Genomic DNA, 20,141 nt, shown 5'->3' on the forward strand with positions numbered 1-20,141 from the left:
AAAAAACAAAACAAAAACAAAAACAAACAAAAAAACAAAACAAAAAACACTGATATCACTCTTGGAACAAACAGATCACAAAGTTCTCCTCTGAGCTCCAGGCTGAAAATGATATTACATTAGAAGAGCGCCCTCTAGGGACATTCAACAAGTGTGACCAGCCATCCTCCTGTCTTGCGCGCGTGCGTGCGTGTTTTCACTAGTATCACATAAATAGGAGACGAACTCACTAAAACTGCAGAGGGGTTCTTTGCCTCCAAAGATTCATCTTGTTGCAGTTCGTTTTGCTTTATTAATTTGGTGTTTTGTGCGTTTTGGATCAGCTTGCGTGAGTAGTTATGTCGGAGGGAGAAAAAGATCTCATATCGGTTACGGAGAGCTTTAACGCCACTTTGACTGCAGTCCGCAGCGTCTCAGGACCCAAGTATTATGTTTTGTTGACAGTAATGGTCATTGTTGTAGTTGTAACCATCCTGGGTAACGGGCTGGTCATTGTAGCCTTTAAAGTGGACAAGTGTTTGAGAAGACAGTGCAGCTACTATCTGCTGAATTTGGCCATATCAGATTTCCTTGTAGGTAAGTTACTTTCTTTTGGCTGGACACCACAAAGACAATTTGGTCAGTAAAGTTTAAGGAAATGTATTAATATTAAACTTCTGCTGTTTCACTTTGGACCAGTGTTGCCACAATTACTTTGAAAAAATAATCCAATTACTGATTACTCCTTGTAAAAGTAATTTAGCTACTTTACTGATTACTTTTAAAAGTAAATATGTTAAATTGCTACTTTATTATAATTTCATGTTTATATATATATATATATATATATATATATATATATATATATATATATATTTGTGTGTGTGTGTTCAACAGCTGTCACCCCCCCCCCCCACACACACACACACACACACTTCAACATGAAGATGATAACCTGTTTTGCCAATACACACTTTACACTGCAAAACTGATATCTAAGAAAGTAAAAAAGGCATGTTTAAAGAAAATTTGACTTATTTTTTGTCTAAATAGAAAAATAATCTTGTCGAGTATTTTTTTAATACAAAACAATTTGGCTAGATTTAGGATTATTTTGTCTTATTTTGAGAGGGACAGTTTTTGCACTGTGTAGTCACCCTTTCTTGACTTCAATGAACATAAATACTTGTTTCATAAAAAATAAAGACATCTTTCTTGACCTCATGTTTACCTGTTGACAGCACTGTAACTGGTAACACTTTCAATTTCTAACAAACATTGTTTAGAAATGCACCTGAATATAATCCGCACCCACCGATTTTAAAATGAAAAAAAAAAAAAAAAAGATCAGTTTTCATTGTTTAAATTTTCAGTAGCATCAATGTCAGAAGGTGTAGTGACACCAAATTTACTGCACACAACAGTGGGGTGCTGCTGGTTATACTACAGCACTCACTTTGGAAAAAAGTAATAAAAAAATTGAAATTACCGGAGTAGAAATGAGGAGGAGCAGAGAGATCCAGATGTGTGGCTTCACGCGCCTCTCGTCTCGGCACATGCAGCAGCTGGAACACCTGAGGAGCATGCTCAAATGCATTCAGGGTTGACATATTGCAGCAATGGAACTGAATGCTTTGCAGCTGGGTTTAATTGTGCGCATGTCAGAGAAGAACGCTGTCAACGCATCTTAATTTTACTTGTTTTTTTTTTTTCTTTGTGGATTATAAGGTTATTCCTTCACGTGCAGCCAGGTTTGCCTGGTGTCTGTGGTAAAATTAAGATGTTAATGAGGCGCTGTGACTTTTTCAGTTTGTAGTGCAAACACAGAAACACGGTGGGGGGAGAGAGAGAGAGAAGGATCTGCTCTCTGAACTGACAGAAATGCAACTGTGGCGCAAAGTGCCAGACGATTAAAGTATTTACGTGGTTTTCTTCAGGTCGTCTTGATGAATCCACTAACTAACAGGTAAGACACTATGTGTGTGACTTTATGCCGCATGAGGACCGCAGCTTTCAGCCAATTAATGGGCAGCATCAATTGACATATTTTGACTTATGAGAAAGCCTGTAAACAGTGGCAGTTTTTAAAATGGGTCATGCCAGCCTTCGCCCTGGGCGGCTTTTATGGAGGGGTGGCACTGTGGGGACGAGCACTTAAAAAAAAAATCATGTCCACTGCAAAATGGTTTTCTTGTCACTGTGTGTAGAATTGGCAAATTGGCGCCCCCTGCAGGCAGCTGCAGGCGTCCCTGCTTGCTGTCTGAGTGAAGAGAAGCAGTGAGATGGTTAAAGAAATGGGGGTGGGGGGGCATGCGTCTCCGCGTCCCAGGGTCAGCACACTGCTCAGTGTGGCACTCTCGTTGGAGGAGAGCTAGTGGCGCGTGTGAGAGTATGCGGGAACACTTCACCTCTGGGTTTCTCTAATGAGAGGGACAAGTGGGGGGGTGTCATGGGCTAAAGTCAGTTACACCTCTACTTTCTTCCAAATAACGGACATCTTATTCATAACATTATAAATACAGGCTTAGAATTCCTGCATGTTTTTCTGAATTTTGTGACATCCTGCCGCACACAGAGAGGATTCGGCTTTATCCCCAGCACGGATTCTCTGTGTGCCAGCACTGGCAACCTTCAAAATTAGTGCATTACTTTAAAACTAAAACATATACAGTAGCTGATATTTTCACTTTATAAAATGACAGAAGTGACGTTAATTTAAATAATTTGACCAGAATTCGTTTGTTTAAAATTTTAACCATAAGTCAAAACTGAATGCCTGTGAATGACTTGTGTGATATGCCAGCGAGTCTGTATGATGTAAAAAGAAATGATCTCTCTCTCTCTCTCTCTCTCTCTCTCTCTGGTAGTCAGCTCTCCTCTGCCTGCAGGGGATAGAGCTGTACCTCTCATAGCTGTCTGTCTGCTACAAAGCATGTAACAGGTAGGCACTAAAATCTTTAATTTCACAAATCACAAAGACTTCACAAATGTTTTTAACTGTTAAGCTTTATTTACTATGCCCACAAAAATACATTAGTGGTCGAAAAATTATCAGACCTAAATTTATCAGAAGCTAATTGGTTTGCTGATGCTTTTCAAAGTTATGTGAAGGCTTCAAAACTGGACCTTTAGCTTTGATAATTATTGGTTAGTGGATTAGCGGAACTGTGCCCACCACTGCTTTCAGGGAGAAATCAAATCAAATCAGTTTTATTTATATAGCGCCAAATCACAACAAACAGTTGCCCCAAGGCACTTTATATTGTAAGGCAAAAGCCGTACAATAATTACAAAAACTCCCTTTTAACAGGAAGAAACCTCCAGCAGAACCAGGCTCAGGTAGGGGCAGTCTTCTGCTGGGACTGGTTGGGGCTGAGGGGAGAGAATCAGGAAAAAGACATGCTGTGGAGGGGAGCAGAGATCAATCACTAATGATTAAATGCAGAGTGGTGCATACAGAGCAAAAAGAGAAAGAAACACTCAGTGCATCATGGGAAACCCCCAGCAGTCTAAGCAGTGGCAGTCCTAGAGTGATTTACTCCCCGGGCGAAAGCCCCCTGCGTGCCCCCCCCCCCCCCCCCCGCGCACTCACGTGGCCACCACCTCCGTCCCACCACCCATGAAAACACTAACTTTGTCCAGAACACCCACAATCCCACAAATTAACTCACAACAGCTATTTTCAAGAACAAATTTCCAGTTTTAATGACTACTGCAATAACAAACACAAAGAAATTGGCACAGTCTAATGTGTCATCATCCATAGACTTATCTGCAATGATCATCTCAAACGTTTGCAGGAGGCATCATAATTGTTTGCCCCAGTGCTCACTATCCGTGATGTGAAATTCCATCGAGTAGGAGCATTTCTGGGCAACCTTGAGCAGCCTGCAGACTCAAGAAAAGACATCCTCTTTGTGGATTTTGAGAAAAATGTGGCAAACCCAGAGAGTGATGCAAAAAATATTCTGCACTCAGATAAGCATTTAGCCCCCTGAGACAGAACCAGATTCAGTCTGTGTGCATAGCAATGCACAAACACTGCACTGGGGGTTATTGCTTTAACTTTGGCCTGCAAACCATTGAGAGCTGAAGCCATGACAGCAGCCGTGGCTTCTTCGTAAGGAAGACTATCAAATGGCTTCGCCAAAATCCGGTCCACAACATTCAAATTGTCTGCCATCATGTGCAGCTTGCTACCTAGATAGCTCGCTAGCTGGGACTGGCGCGAGGCTAGTGTGAAGTTTGTCCGCCTCTGAGTGCTTTGTGACGGTGGAGGGGCTCAGCAGCACCCGCTGCTCGGTAGGGACAGAAACTGCGATAGAAGTCATAAAAAGTGATAGAAGTCAGTCTCCAAACACAAGCAGCTACAAAAAAAAAAAACACACCAGAAATAGAAGCTCGATTTGTCGCTAGTCGTTTTTAACAAAGAAAATGCCGCTAAGACGATTAGGAAAGTCTCCGGTTCAACTCAGAACAGAATGAAAATTAAAAAATGCTCCCACGGATGTTTACGCCAAAAGATCGCTGATTCGCTCATTTCGCTGTCAATCAAAAAGGGATTCAGCCTCAGACAGATCATCCAATCATCATGCAGAAGCTGAGTGTCCGGGCCGGCCGAGGCCCGCCCACTGCCCCATAGACCCCCAGACACGCTGAGTGTCCGATGGGCGGGACAAAGCCCAGTATTTATCCAATGACTCGTCTCGTTTCACTGCAGTCTTTGCTTCGCTCTTAAACTCTGTGGACGCTCAGTGTCATCACTGTTTAAAGCACTGTGAAGCTGCGGGAATACGTAAATCAATACATACCTTTTTCCTTTGCTCGTTTCTCCTTTTCTTCTTTCTTTTTCTTTCGAAATTGTGCACCTGATGGCTTTGATCGTTTCCTATCCATGATTATGTCTTACTCCGTTTCGACCACCTCCTCGTCCAAACATTGAATGATTCCCCCTTCCCCCTGCACAAACTCTGCACTGTGCAGCGTTGCTCACCTAACGTGAGAGGTGAGATGGGGGGGGGGGCGCTCTGCCGTAACGTAAACACGAACTCTCCCGTCAGGACACCCCCCCACCCCGCTTTTTTTTCTTCTTTTTTTTTTTCGCACGCTCGTGCCGCCCTCCCCGCGATGCTGCCCCGGGCGGCTGCCTGCACGGCCCGCCTCCAGGACCGCCGGTAATAATGTTTCAAAAGTTTGTTATAAATGTGCAAAAGCGTCGATTTAATGCAAAGAATGATGGTGAATTATGGATTAATCAATCGTTTTGTAACGATTTCCTGAAAAACAGACAAGCTTAAACTCTCAAGACATTTTGTGATCCATTTTTCTCGCATTCATAACCGGTTTTATCATATGCCTCTCTATCTGTTTGAGGCAAATATCTCTCCAATTTGACCACAGGTCTTAATTTGGAAAGGTGAAATTCATAGTTTACACATGCCTTTTTGCAAAATGGTATTTTACTACGAAATGGGCTTGTAATAATGACCATTTTGGCAATACAGATCCAATTGTCGTGTGCAAAATCATTAAGAGCTTGGTGACAAATAAAGGTCCAAAAGCGTTTAAAAGCTCTATGCAAGTTTTGAATAAAACTTCTGTAAAAACCAGATTCTTGATTTAAATGCAAGATATTAGCGTAAACCATGGAAGTCGACAAAATTATAAGGACTCGCCATGAAGTTAGTCCATAATAAAAATTAAGTCACAACTCACTTTGTAATAAAGTTTTTAGGTCGCCTCAACTCGTTTAGTAACAATGCACTGTAGTTCCGTTAAAACTGTTTTTATTTGAGGGAAATACACACACACAACAATGTGCAATCTCTTATTTGACGTATACCATTACCAACTACATTTCATTGAATTGGATAAATAAAATGGAAAAAAAACCTTGACAACAAAACTTTGTTTGTAAATCTGATTTTATTTCCAAACGAGTTCATCTGGAAAATACTGAACATTTTGTAACAACAACTCCTTTGGTAATTCATTTTCTAATATCTTTATAAGTGTGTAAATACATTCATTTAATTCTTAATATCACTAGAAAATGGTGTAATTTCAATATGTCAGTTAAAGAAATACGGTAAAACGCACTGAGTAAAAAGCATCCGTCTGATTATCTCTTTTCATGCACATATAACATGTCTGTAACTTAGCTGTGTTATATAGAATCATTCTGTCTACTCACAATAGCCTACAACTTGTGAGCTTCTTCGCAGATATCCTATAACTTTATGTAACCTGTAAACATGTATAAATATGCAGATGCACGGGTAATGGATCAGTCGTTTGTTTAGCTATGTTACATTTCCTCATGATTCAAGCTTTAAAACGTGTTTGAGTTTATCACATAACTTACGGCTCCATCGTGTAAAAAATCTATGACATAAAATTGGTATCTACCATGTATAATAAAGCTAAATAGTGCATTTGTTACTTTCAGATACTGCGTTCATTTGCCACATGTACATGGCATGACGAAAAATCCGTTGTTGATGAAGTTATGTGATAAATAGACGAATGTGATCATTTTGATATAGATTATATAGATTGATATAGAGCGCCTTGGGGCAACTGTTTGTTGTGATTTGGCGCTATACAAGAAAAAAGTTGATTGATTGATTGATTGATTACACTTGATGCCTAAAATATTATGATGTACAACAGAGCCTCGCATTATAGCAATTTCCTATAAAATGACCAATCATGTAAGAGTCTCTATGCATTTAACAATTAACATAATTCCAGTGATATATAATATGTACTGTTCGTGAAAAGTTTGCCAACAACATCAGGGTTGGAAACCATCTGTTTTTTTTGTTTTTGTTTTTTTTTATATATATAAATCAAATAACTATTGAACAGATAATAAAACTAACTGCTTATATGCACAGTATGAGCTTGTGGCTTAAAATGTGCTAATTTTGATTGGATACATCCATCCATCCACCTATCGATTTTCTTCCGCTTTATCCAGAGTCGGGTCGCGGGGGCAGCAGCTCTCTTTGGAAATATGCATTGCATTGTGGAACAATATAAGTCATGATTTCAGTTATTGTAAGTTGAATAACATCTTTGGTTTTCTGTATGAGCCATGGAATGTGACCATCTACCATTGTTTTTTTGTCATATGAATGATGAATGTTCGCAGAAAATGCATAACGAAAAGTACCTTTTCTGAGCAATACAACGCTCAGCTGAAGTTGCTCTGCAACATTAACAATTACCAGAGAAAACATATAACAGAGCTGAAGGCAACAACATCAAAAAAACAACTAAAGCTACAGTGTTATTTACATACAGTCATCCTTAACAGCTAAAATAAAGGAACTAAACAACTGCAACATGGCATATGTATTGGTACAGATAAAGGAATAAAAATCACACACAACTTCTTAACTGTCACATAAAGCTGCTCAACCATATAAACAGGCTAGTAAATCAGAGATGTGACTGAACATAACGTAAAGTTATTTTCAGGTAAGTAAACCATTCACCAGCACTGTTTTATGTACTATATCAACAAATCTACACATGGCGGACTGTCCTGCTTGTGGTTACATGAGATGTGGCAAAATATGTTTTCAGAGACTTGGAAATCTTTTTCATGCATCTCTCCAAATTACGTCTCAAAAGGCATACCAACTATTTTCTCTCATATCCAGAACTAACCATGCATTGAACCACCTGCCGCCCGCGTCATGCAAAAGACCTCTCAATCGCATCATTAATCCACTATGGCTGCTAAAGGTTCTACTCAATCTCTGGACACTAACAATCTGAGAAACATTTCCCATTTCAATATCAATAGTTGAAACACAACAATGGGAAGAATTCCAAGAAGTTGTACAGTGGCATTTTGTTTTTAAGCTTAACAGTGAGCTTGTTGAATTAATATGCAAGAGGTATTTTGACATGGTTTAACTCTAAGTGTGATAAACCTGTGATTACAAAGTGCAATATTTACCTTATTAATGGTGTGCCTTAAACATAAGATTGCACATAAAATACAGTCACAAAACAGTCAAATAAGTAAATAAACTTGGTTTCTTTCAACATTTAAGAAACATTCATTCATCAATGTCAGCATTTAATGTAAAACAGACTTCGGACTACTGATTACAATGGCAGAGATGTGGGGATGTCCTCTCAAGTTAGTTACGTCTTCCACCGGTGATGACGTTACCTCCTGGAGGGGCGATGTGGATGGAGTCCAGAATAGGCCGTATAATCTGGCCGAATGATGTAGAGAGGACTTCAGATGGAAGGTTGGTAATGTAAGAGGGAATGGTCCTGCCGGTGAGAAACTGAGCCACCTCATTGGTGAAGGTGTTGCAGTTGTGCTCAAACAGACGATATCTGTCACCTCTGTATGTGCTTTCTCCCAAAGAAGAAAGGTAATCCATGAAGATGTCCTCTGACACTTCTGTCTCACCCAACTCCACCACCGTGTCTGGAGGACCCAGCATGGTCCCACCTGGTGAACAGCTGGAGATTCCCTTGCCTCCAAAGAAGAACTCGTCTCCATATACCACTATCGCTGTGTGCCATATTCCATCCAGCTGCTTTCCTAACATGATAGGACTAAGACTTTGAGCCATCCCCCTTGACAAGTCATAAATATACAGCTGAACATTGTATCTCGTAGTATTCTTATCCATAATGAAAATCCTAAAATTTAATTCTATATATTTTTCCCTAATATAGTTTGCTAATCTAGCTAGCGGCATGGCTGATTCGGCATTTGCATTGGGTTTATGGAGATATATGGATAGCCAAGTGACTCAACTGTTGTTGCGAAAAATTGTGACACCCGCTGTAGAGTGTAACACATCAATGGGCATGCACTGATGCTATGTGCTTCTTCACCTGCGGTTTGGCTTTGTGGACTAGCACGGCTTACCTGATCTTCCTGTTCTTCGTTTTCACTTTACTTTGTTTCTTCAGTACCGGTTTGGCTTTGTGGACTAGCATGGCTTACATGATCTTCCTGTTCTTCGTTCTCGCGCTCATATTCGTGTGCTTCTTCAGTACCGGTTTGGCTTTGTGGACTAGCACGGCTTATCTGATCTTCCTGTTCTTTGTTTTCACTTTTGTTTGCTTCTTCAGTACTGGTTTGGCTTTGTGGACTAGCACGGCTTACCTGATCTTCCTGTTCTTTGTTTTCACTTTTGTTTGCTTCTTCAGTACCGGTTTGGCTTTGTGGACTAGCACGGCTTACCTGATCTTCCTGTTCTTTGTTTTCACTTTTGTTTGCTTCTTCAGTACCGGTTTGGCTTTGTGGACTAGCACGGCTTACCTGATCTTCCTGTTCTTTGTTTTCACTTTTGTTTGCTTCTTCAGTACTGGTTTGGCTTTGTGGACTAGCACGGCTTACCTGATCTTCCTGTTCTCTGTTATCACTTTGTTGAATTCTTTGTAACATGTTTTGCAAATAGTCTTGCTGTACTTCAACGGAAACATAGTGTTCCCCTTCTGCTTCTGGACAATGACCCAGAGTCAGGAGGGGAATATCTCTTTCAAAGGTGTTGTTATTAGAAATGATCCTGTTGTATGGCCTACCGCGAGCATTCATGACAAGAAACTATATGTAAAATTCTCGAGCCAGTGGCAGAAGGGTCAGGTTGTCTCCATACATTGCAACATCAGTCATTGTGTACAAGTAAATGTTGATGTCGTTGCCAGCAACAAAATCACAATAGTAGAATCTATGCTCTGCAATATGGCGTACTGCAGTTGTCCGAAGCTGCTCATGTGTTCTGTAGATACCTAACTTTAACAGCTGATGCGAAACGGACTCAAACTGACAGCTACCAGGCCCAAGAGGGTCTTTACTGATGACAATTCTTTTGTCTCTTCTGAAGTTTCTCTTTTGAGAATCAGCATCCGATGATGTTCTTGCTATGGATTCATCGCTTCTTTCCACTGCTCTATCCACTGAATTGCCACTTCTATCTTTTGTTCTGTCACTGGACTGGGTGCTTTCTTCCTCTCTTTGGTAGCTTCCCCAGGTCTATTTTCCTTCAATATCAGGTAATATTTAGATTTGTGGCTTTGCCTCTGCTCCATCTGTTCCAGAATCTGCCGCGACTGACAACGTGTCTCCTTTTCCTTTTCTAAGGTCCTGCTTGTAATGTTTTCCACAGTTATTCATGGTCCTGTGCTGCAAGTCATTGTAAATGGTAAATGGACTGCATTTATATAGCGCTTTTCCATCTGCTCAAAACGCTCTGTCTCAATTGTACCTAACCAAGTAGGGTTCAAAACCGCACCCTCTTTTCAATATCTTTCCTTTAAGGACGTAAGTCTTATTAGGAACCCTGCTTTCCTCAAATGGGTACCATATTAGGACTTTGGCTCCACGACTGCATATAAAACACCCGTGCTTTTTCATATAATACTCCCGAGCCCTTTTCAAGCATCTTTCTGAGGCAACGGTGGCACAGCACCTTGTTTCATCGGCAGAAGCGTCATTTCCTCTGCCGTAGTAAACACTGAACATCTTGTAGGCATTCTACCCAATTAAAACCTAACCTGCTCTTCTTCATAGCCTCAAAGTGTAGCTTCCTCTTTACTGTTCTGTTGTGTTGTTCCACTTTGCCCTGTGACTGTGGGTGGTACAGCCTGCTTTTCATCACTTTCACGCCGTGTTTCTCGAGTAACAGCATAACTGCACCCAAGAATTCTGGCTCCCTGTCCAATTGAACTATATCTGGACATCCATGTTCAATGAAGATAGCTTCCAGGGATGAGGCAGCCTCTTTGGCAGATTTGTTTCACATGGGTCTGATGAACACCCTATAGCATTGATGCAATTGAAAATAAAAACAATAAAAAATTCTCAAAAAATTTTCAAATCAATCAATTTTATTTATATAGCGCCAAATCACAACAAACAGTTGCCTCAAGGCGCTTTATATTGTAAGGCAAAGCCATACAATAATTACGGAAAAACCCCAACGGTCAAAAGGGAGGAAAAACTCCCTTTTAACAGGAAGAAACCTCCAGCAGAACCAGGCTCAGGGAGGGGCAGTCTTCTGCTGGCACTGGTTGGGGCTGAGGGAGAGAACCAGGAAAAATACATGCTGTGGAGGGGAGCAGAGATCAATCACTAATGATTAAATGCAGAGTGGTGCATACAGAGCAAAAAGAGAAAGAAACACTCAGTGCATCATGGGAACCCCTCAGCAGTCTAAGTCTATAGCAGCATAACTAAGGGATGGTTCAGGGTCACCTGATCCAGCCCTAACTATAAGCTTTAGCAAAAAGGAAAGTTTTAAGCCTAATCTTAAAAGTAGAGAGGGTATCTGTCTCCCTGATCTGAATTGGGAGCTGGTTCCACAGGAGAGGAGCCTGAAAGCTGAAGGCTCTGCCTCCCATTCTACTCTTACAAACCCTAGGAACTACAAGTAAGCCTGCAGTCTGAGAGCAAAGTGCTCTATTGGGGTGATATGGTACTATGAGATCCCTAAGATAAGATGGGACCTGATTATTCAAAACCTTATAAGTAAGAAGAAGAATTTTAAATTCTATTCTAGAATTAACAGGAAGCCAATGAAGAGAGGCCAATATGGGTGAGCTGTGCTCTCTCCTTCTAGTCCCTGTCAGTACTGTAGCTGCAGAATTTTGAATTAACTGAAGGCTTTTCAGGGAACTTTTAGGACAACCTGATAATAATGAATTACAATAGTCCAGCCTAGAGGAAATAAATGCATGAATTAGTTTTCAGCATCACTCTGAGACAAGACCTTTCTAATTTTAGAGATATTACGCAAATGCAAAAAAGCAGTCCTACATATTTGTTTAATATGCGCATTGAATGACATATCCTGATCAAAAATGACTCCAAGATTTCTCACAGTATTACTAGAGGTCAGTGTAATGCCATCCAGAGTAAGGATCTGGTTAGACACCATGTTTCTAAGATTTGTGGGGCCAAGTACAATAACTTCAGATTTTCTGAGTTTAAAAGCAGGAAATTAGAGGTCATCCATGTCTTTATGTCTGTAAGACAATCCTGCAGTTTAGCTAATTGGTGTGTGTCCTCTGGCTTCATGGATAGATAAAGCTGGGTATCATCTGCGTAACAATGAAAATTTAAGCAATGCTGTCTAATAATACTGCCTAAGGGAAGCATGTACAACCCCTGGCAAAAATTATGGAATCACCGGCCTCGGAGGATGTTCATTCAGTTGTTTAATTTTGTAGAAAAAAAGCAGATCACAGACATGACACAAAACTAAAGTCATTTCAAATGGCAACTTTCTGGCTTTAAGAAACACTATAAGAAATCAAGAAAAAAAGATTGTGGCAGTCAGTAACGGTTACTTTTTTAGACCAAGCAGAGGAAAAAAATATGGAATCACTCAATTCTGAGGAAAAAATTATGGAATCACCCTGTAAATTTTCATCCCCCAAATTAACACCTGCATCAAATCAGATCTGCTCATTGACATTGACCCTATGTGTCTTTTTGCAAGGAATGTTTTTGCAGTTTTTGCTCTATGGCAAGATGCATTATCATCTTGAAAAATGATTTCATCATCCCCAAACATCCTTTCAATTGTCCAAAATATCAACATAAACTTGTGCATTTATTGATGATGTAATGACAGCCATCTCCCCAGTGCCTTTACCTGACATGCAGCCCCATATCATCAATGACTGTGGAAATTTACATGTTCTCTTCAGGCAGTCATCTTTATAAATCTCATTGGAAAGGCACCAAACAAAAGTTCTAGCATCATCACCTTGCCCAATGCAGATTCGAGATTCATCACTGAATATGACTTTCATCCAGTCATCCACAGTCCACAATTGCTTTTCCTTAGCCCATTGTAACCTTGTTTTTTTCTGTTTAGGTGTTAATGATGCCTTTCGTTTAGCTTTTCTGTATGTAAATCACATTTCCTTTAGGCGGTTTCTTACAGTTCGGTCACAGACGTTGACTCCAGTTTCCTCCCATTCGTTCCTCATTCGTTTTGTTGTACATTTTTCGATTTTTGAGACATATTGCTTTAAGTTTTCTGTCTTGACGCTTTGATGTCTTCCTTGGTCTACCAGTATGTTTGCCTTTAACAACCTTCCCATGTTGTTTGTATTTGGTCCAGAGTTTAGACACAGCTGACTGTGAACAACCAACATCTTTTGCAACATTGCGTGATGATTTACTCTCTTTTAAGAGTTTGATAATCCTCTCCTTTGTTTCAATTGACATCTCTCGTGTTGGAGCCATGATTCATGTCAGTCCACTTGGTGCAACAGCTCTCCAAGGTGTGTTCACTCCTTTTTAGATGCAGACTAACGAGCAGATCTGATATGATGCAGGTGTTAGTTTTGGGGATGAAAATTTACAGGGTGATTCCATAATTCTTTCCTCAGAATTGAGTGATTCCATATTTTTTCCTCTGCTTGGTCTAAAAAAGTAATCGTTACTGACTGCCACAATCTTTTTTTCTTGATTTCTTATAGTGTTTCTTAAAGCCAGAAAGTTGCCATTTGAAATGACTTTAGTTTTGTGTCATGTCTGTGATCTGCTTTTTTTCTACAAAATTAAACAACTGAATGAACATCCTCCGAGGCCGGTGATTCCATAATTTTTGCCAGGGGTTGTATAAAGTGAATAAAACTGGTCCTAGCACAGAACCTTGTGGAACTCCATAATTAACCTTAGTCTGTGAAGAAGATTCCCCATTTACATGAACAAATTGTAATCTATTAGATAAATATGATTCAAACCACCGCAGCACAGTGCCTTTAATACCTATGGCATGCTCTAATCTCTGTAATAAAATTTTATGGTCAACAGTATCAAAAGCAGCACTGAGGTCTAACAGAACAAGCACAGAGATGAGTCCACTGTCTGAGGCCATAAGAAGATCATTTGTAACCTTCACTAATGCTGTTTCTGTACTATGATGAATTCTAAAAGCTGACTGAAACCATTCCTCTGCAGATGATCAGTTAGCTGTTTTACAACTACCCTTTCAAGAATCTTTTAGAGAAAAGGAAGGTTGGAGATTGGCCTATAATTAGCTAAGATAGCTGGGTCAAGTGATGGCTTTTTAAGTAATGGTTTAATTACTGCCACCTTAAAAGCCTGTGGTACATAGCCAACTAATAAAGACAAATTGATCATATTTAAGATCGAAGCATTAATTAATGGTAGGGCTTCCTTGAGCAGCCTGGTAGGAATGGGGTCTAATAGACATGTTGATGGTTTGGAGGAAGTAACTAATGAAAATAACTCAGACAGAACAATCAGAGAGAAAGAGTCTAACCAAATACCGGCATCACTGAAAGCAGCCAAAGAGAACGATATGTCTTTGGGATGGTTATGAGTAATTTTTTCTCTAATAGTTAAAATTTTATTAGCAAAGAAAGTCATGAAGTCATTACTAGTTAAAGTTAAAGGAATACTCGGCTCAATAGAGCTCTGACTCTTTGTCAGCCTGGCTACAGTGCTGAAAAGAAATCTGGGGTTCTTATTTTCTTCAATTAGTGATGAGTAGTAAGATGTCCTAGCTTTACGGAGGGCTTTTTTTTATAGAGCAACAGACTCTTTTTCCAGGCTAAGTGAAGATCTTCTAACTTAGTGAGACGCCATTTCCTCTCCAACCTACAGGTTATCTGCTTTAAGCTGCGAGTTTGTGAGTTATACCACGGAGTCAGGCACTTCTGATTTAAGGCTCTCTTTTTCAGAGGAGCTATAGCATCCAAAGTTGTCCTCAATGAGGATATAAAACTATTGACGAGATAATCTATCTCACTCACAGAGTTTAGCTAGCTACTCTGCCCTGTGTTGGTATATGGCATTGGAGAACATAAAGAAGGAATCATATCCTTAAACCTAGTTATAGTGCTTTCTGAAAGCCTTCTACTGTAATGAAACTTATTCCCCACTGCTGGGTAATCCATCAGAGTAAATGTTATTAAGAAATGATCAGACAGAAGGGGGTTTTCAGGGAATACTGTTAAGTCTTCAATTTCCATACCATAAGTCAGAACAAGATCTAAGATATGATTAAAGTGGTGGGTGGACTCATTTACATTTTGAGCAAAGCCAATCAAGTCTAACAATAGATTAAATGCAGTGTTGAGGCTGTCATTCTCAGCATCTGTGTGGATGTTAAAATCGCCCACTATAATTATCTTATCTGAGCTAAGCACTAAGTCAGACAAAACGTCTGAAAATTCACAGAGAAACTCACAGTAACGACCAGGTGGATGATAGATAATAACAAATAAAACTGGTTTTTGGGACTTCCAATTTGGATGGACAAGACTAAGAGACAAGCTTTCAAATGAATTAAAGCTCTGTCTGGGTTTTTGATTAATTAATAAACTGGAGTGGAAGATTGCTGCTAATCCTCCGCCTCGGCCCGTGCTACGAGCGTTCTGGCAGTTAGTGTGACTCGGGGGTGTTGACTCATTTAAACTAACATATTCATCCTGCTGTAACCAGGTTTCTGTAAGGCAGAATAAATCAATATGTTGATCAATTATTATATCATTTACTAACAGGGACTTAGAAGAGAGAGATCTAATGTTTAATAGACCACATTTAACTGTTTAGTATGTGGTGCAGTTGAAGGTGCTATATTATTTTTTCTTTTTGAATTTTTATGCTTAAATAGATTTTTGCTGGTTATTGGTGGTCTGGGAGCAGGCACCGTCTCTACGGGGATAGGGTAATGAGGGGATGGTAGGGGGAGAGAAGCTGCAGAGAGGTGTGTAAGACTACAACTCTGCTTCCTGGTCCCAACCCTGGATAGTCACGGTTTGGTGGATTTAAGAAAATTGGCCAGATTTCTAGAAATGAGAGCTGCTCCATCCAAAGTGGGATGGATGCCGTCTCTCCTAACAAGACCAGGTTTTCCCCAGAAGCTTTGCCAATTATCTATGAAGCCCACCTCATTTTTTGGACACCACTCAGACAGCCAGCAATTCAAGGAGAACATGCGGCTAAACATGTCACTCCCGGTCCGATTGGGGAGGGGCCCAGAGAAAACTACAGAGTCCGACATTGTTTTTGCAAAGTTACACACGATTCAGTATTAATTTTAGTGACCTCCGATTGGCGTAACTGGGTGTCATTACTGCCGACGTGAATTACAATCTTACCAAATTTACGCTTAGCCTTAGCCAGCAGTTTCAAATTTCCTTCAGTGTCACCTGCTCTGGCCCCCGGAAGATAATTGACTATGGTTGCTGGTGTCGCTAACTTCACATTTCTCAAAACAGAGTCGCCAATAACCAGAGTTTGTTCCTCGGCGGGTGTGTCGCCGAGTGGGGAAAAACGGTTAGAGATGTGAACGGGTTGGCGGTGTACACGGGGCTTCTGTTTAGGACTACGCTTCCTCCTCACAGTCACCCAGTCGGCCTGCTTTCCCGGCTGCTCGGGATCTGCCGGAGGGGAACTAACGGCGGCTAAGCTACCTTGGTCCGCACCGACTACAGGGGCCTGGCTAGCTGTAGGATTTTCCAAGGTGCGGAGCCAAGTCTCCAATTCGCCCAGCCTGGCCTCCAAAGCTACGAATAAGCTACACTTATTACAAGTACCGTTACTGATTAAGGAGGCCGAGGAATAACTAAACATTTCACACCCAGAGCAGAAAAGTGTGGGAGAGACAGGAGAAGCCGCCATGCTAAACCGGCTAAGACCTAGTAACTGCGCTAAGCTAGCGGATTCCTAAAGACACACAAAGTGAATAATGTCTAAATAATTTAGAGGTGATTCAGCAGAGGGAGTGCTTTAGTTAAGCCACGTGAAGATTACACTGTGAAACAAATCGTTATGTAGTTAACTAGATCAATCTAACTGCGCATATTAAACAGCTAACAGATACAGCAAAACACTGCTGTGCTCCGGAACAGGAAGTGATACAATACCGCAGTGAGAGCCAACCACCAGTAGAGGTGTCAGTCAGGATTGTCACACAGGATTTTCACAATTACTTTTTTCCAAACTGAGTACTGCAGTATAACCAGCATGACACCACTGTTGTGTGCAGTAAATTTTGTGTCACTACACCTTATAACTTTGATGCTATTGAAAATTTTAAAAATAAAAAATTCTCCAAATTTTTTTACAATGACATTTTTCCAAACTGAGTTCTGTAGTATAATCAGCAGGTGACTACCGATGTGTGCAGACAGTTTTGTGTCACTACATCTAATGACATTGATGCTATTGAAAAGTTTTTGCCTCAGTAACCACTGAAGCTGCAGTTTGGCCCGCTAGTACCTGACCCCCAATTCCAGAGACCTCTGTACCAACCGGGCACCAAAGGCCTCCTTCTTCAGCCTGATGCTTTCCCTCACCACAGGTGTCCACCAGTGAGGTCTTAGGTTGCCGCCATGACAAGCACTGACAATCATCTAGCCACATCTCAAAGCATCTGCCTCAAGAATGGAGGCCTTGAACATGGACCACTCTGATTCCATGTCTGGACTTCCCTTGGAATATAGGAGAAGATCCTTCAGAGGTGTGAGGTGTAGACCATCTGGATAGGCATTTCCACCAAACATTCATAGAACACCAATGCATTTAGGCCTTTCAGGCCAGTTCTGTGACTTGCCCCACCATGAACCAACTCATCACTAGGTGGTGATCAGTTGACAGCTTCACCTCTCTCTTCACCTGAGTGTCCAAGACACATGGTTGTAGGTCTGATGACACAATTACAACAATCACTCAATGACTTTAGACCTAGGGTACATTGGTACTTATGAACACCCTTGCACTCAAAAAAGTGTTTGTTATGGACAATCCATGAACAGTAAAAAAGCCCATCAACGACACACCACTCAGATTCATCTTGTGGTTGGGGGGTGGCATTCTTCACAAGCACTTCCCTTGGAGTTCCTCCATCACTGTCAACATGACCAGCATAACAGTCAAAAGTAATTCCATATCTTTGCAGTATCTGTCCAAAAGGTGCTACATAAAGTGAAAACAACAAAGGATCTAAAGCAGAACTGTGAGGTTGCCCACATTTCAAAGGGGATTTTGGAATGTTATGTACACTATGGATTTGTTTCAGATGAAAATTTAAAAACGTACATGCAGTTTTTGATCTTTCCCTTTTCTTGTGTTCTAGGTGCGTTCTGCGTCCCCGTCTACATCCCCTACGTTCTCAGAGGCAAATGGATTTTGGGCAGAGGACTGTGTAAACTGTGGCTGGTTATGGACTACGTCCTCTGCTGTGCTTCAGTCTTCAACATTGTCCTGATCAGCTATGACCGGTTCCAGTCTGTCACCAGACCCGTGAGTGTCAAATCATTTCAAACAACATAGTCATCAAAGTGAAATTAGGGTCGTGATGCATCGTAGCATGGAAGAAAAACAACACATTTTTACACTGGCAGTCTGAAATAAACTCAGACTTGATTCTGATCTTTTCCCACTAGGATTAAATTTAAGATCCCCCACTCATTATTGCATGGTGCATTTTGTCTCTTGCATTAAAAGTTTAAGCTCTTTCTTGTGATGCTTACTTTGTTCAGTAACTGTGGTCAAAAATCAACACTATCATGCTGTGAATGACTCTTATTGGAGTTGAAAAATGTGATTTGACAAGACGGTAGAGCTGATTTCACTCTATAAGAGTGAATTTGGAACTGGGACCAAATGTTATTCTGGCGTTCTTGATTTTTCTGCAGGTTTCTTATCATGCCAGACAGGGGAAGACTTATCCAACTATAATCAAGATGATTGTGGTGTGGGTGCTCGCCTTCATCTTGTACGGCCCCGCCATCATATTTTGGGATGTGATTGTTGGCCAGAGCCATGTGCCAGAGGATGAGTGCTTGGCTGAGTTCTCTTCCTCTTGGTACTTCCTGCTGACTGCATCCACGTTTGAGTTCTTCTGTCCTTTCATCTCGGTGGCTTTCTTCAACATCAGTATTTACCTCAAGATACGCAGGAGGATGCTGCACAGCAGGGAGGAACAGCACCGCATCCAGGTCTGCATGCTGGCCTCTGCCCAATTGTCCAACAACTGCGGGGTTGAGATGAACCAGGATTTACAGGGTTCAGTCCCCTCCCAGAACCCCTCTCCTCAACATGTCAACCTTGACCACCCCACCGACATTACTGCCAGGCCAAGCCGTCTGTACAGGGATAGGAAAATTGCGAAGACGCTGGCTATCATCGTTTTTGTGTTTGCCATCTGCTGGGCCCCGTACACCCTACTAATGATCATCTGCGCTGCCTGCAAAGAGCAGTGCATCCAGAATATCGGGTACAAGATCACCTTCTGGCTCCTGTGGATCAACTCGGCTCTTAACCCGTTCCTGTACTTCATTCGCCATAGTAGCTTCCGCAGAGCTTTTGGCAAGATTCTCTGCCCAAAGCGGCGCATGCCTCCGCACTCACCTGATTTCAACTGAATCTGGCCAGTGACAGATTCCTGCACTCTAAAACATGAACCTCTGTCTCAATGAGAAAAAGTGATGTTGTAGAAACTGAGTAGGAAGCAATAACAGGAGGTGAGTTCTACATTCAAACACGTATGGCATGTGCTTTATTCACAGAAAAGTTTAAAAAACAGCACAATCACTTTTCAGGCTCACATCGTAGATACTGTTCACCCGGCTTGTACTCTGCAGGGGGTGTAACTGTGGAGGACCAAAAGGCCCCCTGACACTTGTATGACTTTGATGCATGGACTTGCACACACTGTGTCATGCAGGAGAGTTAACGGGTGGAGACTGAACATGAGAGAGGTGCCGCTGCGTCCAATTGCACAAAGAGAATTTTGAAATGTTCAAAAGCTCTTTCGCGCATAAATGTCACGCAACTTTGCGCAATCAACTCGCCAACACTATGTGCAGCTCATCAAGTCAAGTAAAGAAGTGAACAGTGTGAGTGGTTGCGTCAGAGCACTGCATCAGAGCGCATCTCGTCTGAACAATTATAACGAAATCTTAAATCTATCATAAACATACTTTTACAGCTGCACACAAGAAGGAAAGAACATGCAACTGTTTTACCAAGCCATTACAATGGAAGCATGACAAATAATTAATTTTTTAGACAGCTCCAAATGCTTTCTCCATCTCGTTCAGCGTGTGCGCGCTTGAACAGCTGCAGCTGGAGTGGTCCTCTGTGAATCAGGAAGAAATGAGAGCCATTTTCTACAGCCACCTGGCAG

General features: G+C 41.2%; 2 protein-coding genes across 2 annotated transcripts; one reads left to right on the top strand and one right to left on the bottom strand.

The window, feature by feature from the left end:
• The first annotated feature begins 338 nt into the window (after positions 1–338).
• On the top strand, positions 339–19,377 carry LOC117521306 (histamine H3 receptor-like). The gene is made up of 3 exons (XM_034182624.1): positions 339–576; positions 18,087–18,253; positions 18,649–19,377. Exons 1-3 carry the CDS (start codon positions 339–341, stop codon positions 19,375–19,377), a joined length of 1,134 nt encoding a protein of 377 aa, XP_034038515.1.
• On the bottom strand, positions 7,940–8,723 carry LOC117521695 (desumoylating isopeptidase 1-like). The gene has a single exon (XM_034183028.1). The coding sequence runs from the start codon at positions 8,712–8,714 to the stop codon at positions 8,139–8,141; it is 576 nt and encodes a 191-aa protein (XP_034038919.1). The 5' UTR covers positions 8,715–8,723; the 3' UTR covers positions 7,940–8,138.
• Positions 19,378–20,141: the final 764 nt, after the last annotated feature.

The sequence above is a fragment of the Thalassophryne amazonica genome, chromosome 12, assembly GCF_902500255.1.
Source record: "Thalassophryne amazonica chromosome 12, fThaAma1.1, whole genome shotgun sequence".
NCBI lineage: Eukaryota > Metazoa > Chordata > Actinopteri > Batrachoidiformes > Batrachoididae > Thalassophryne > Thalassophryne amazonica.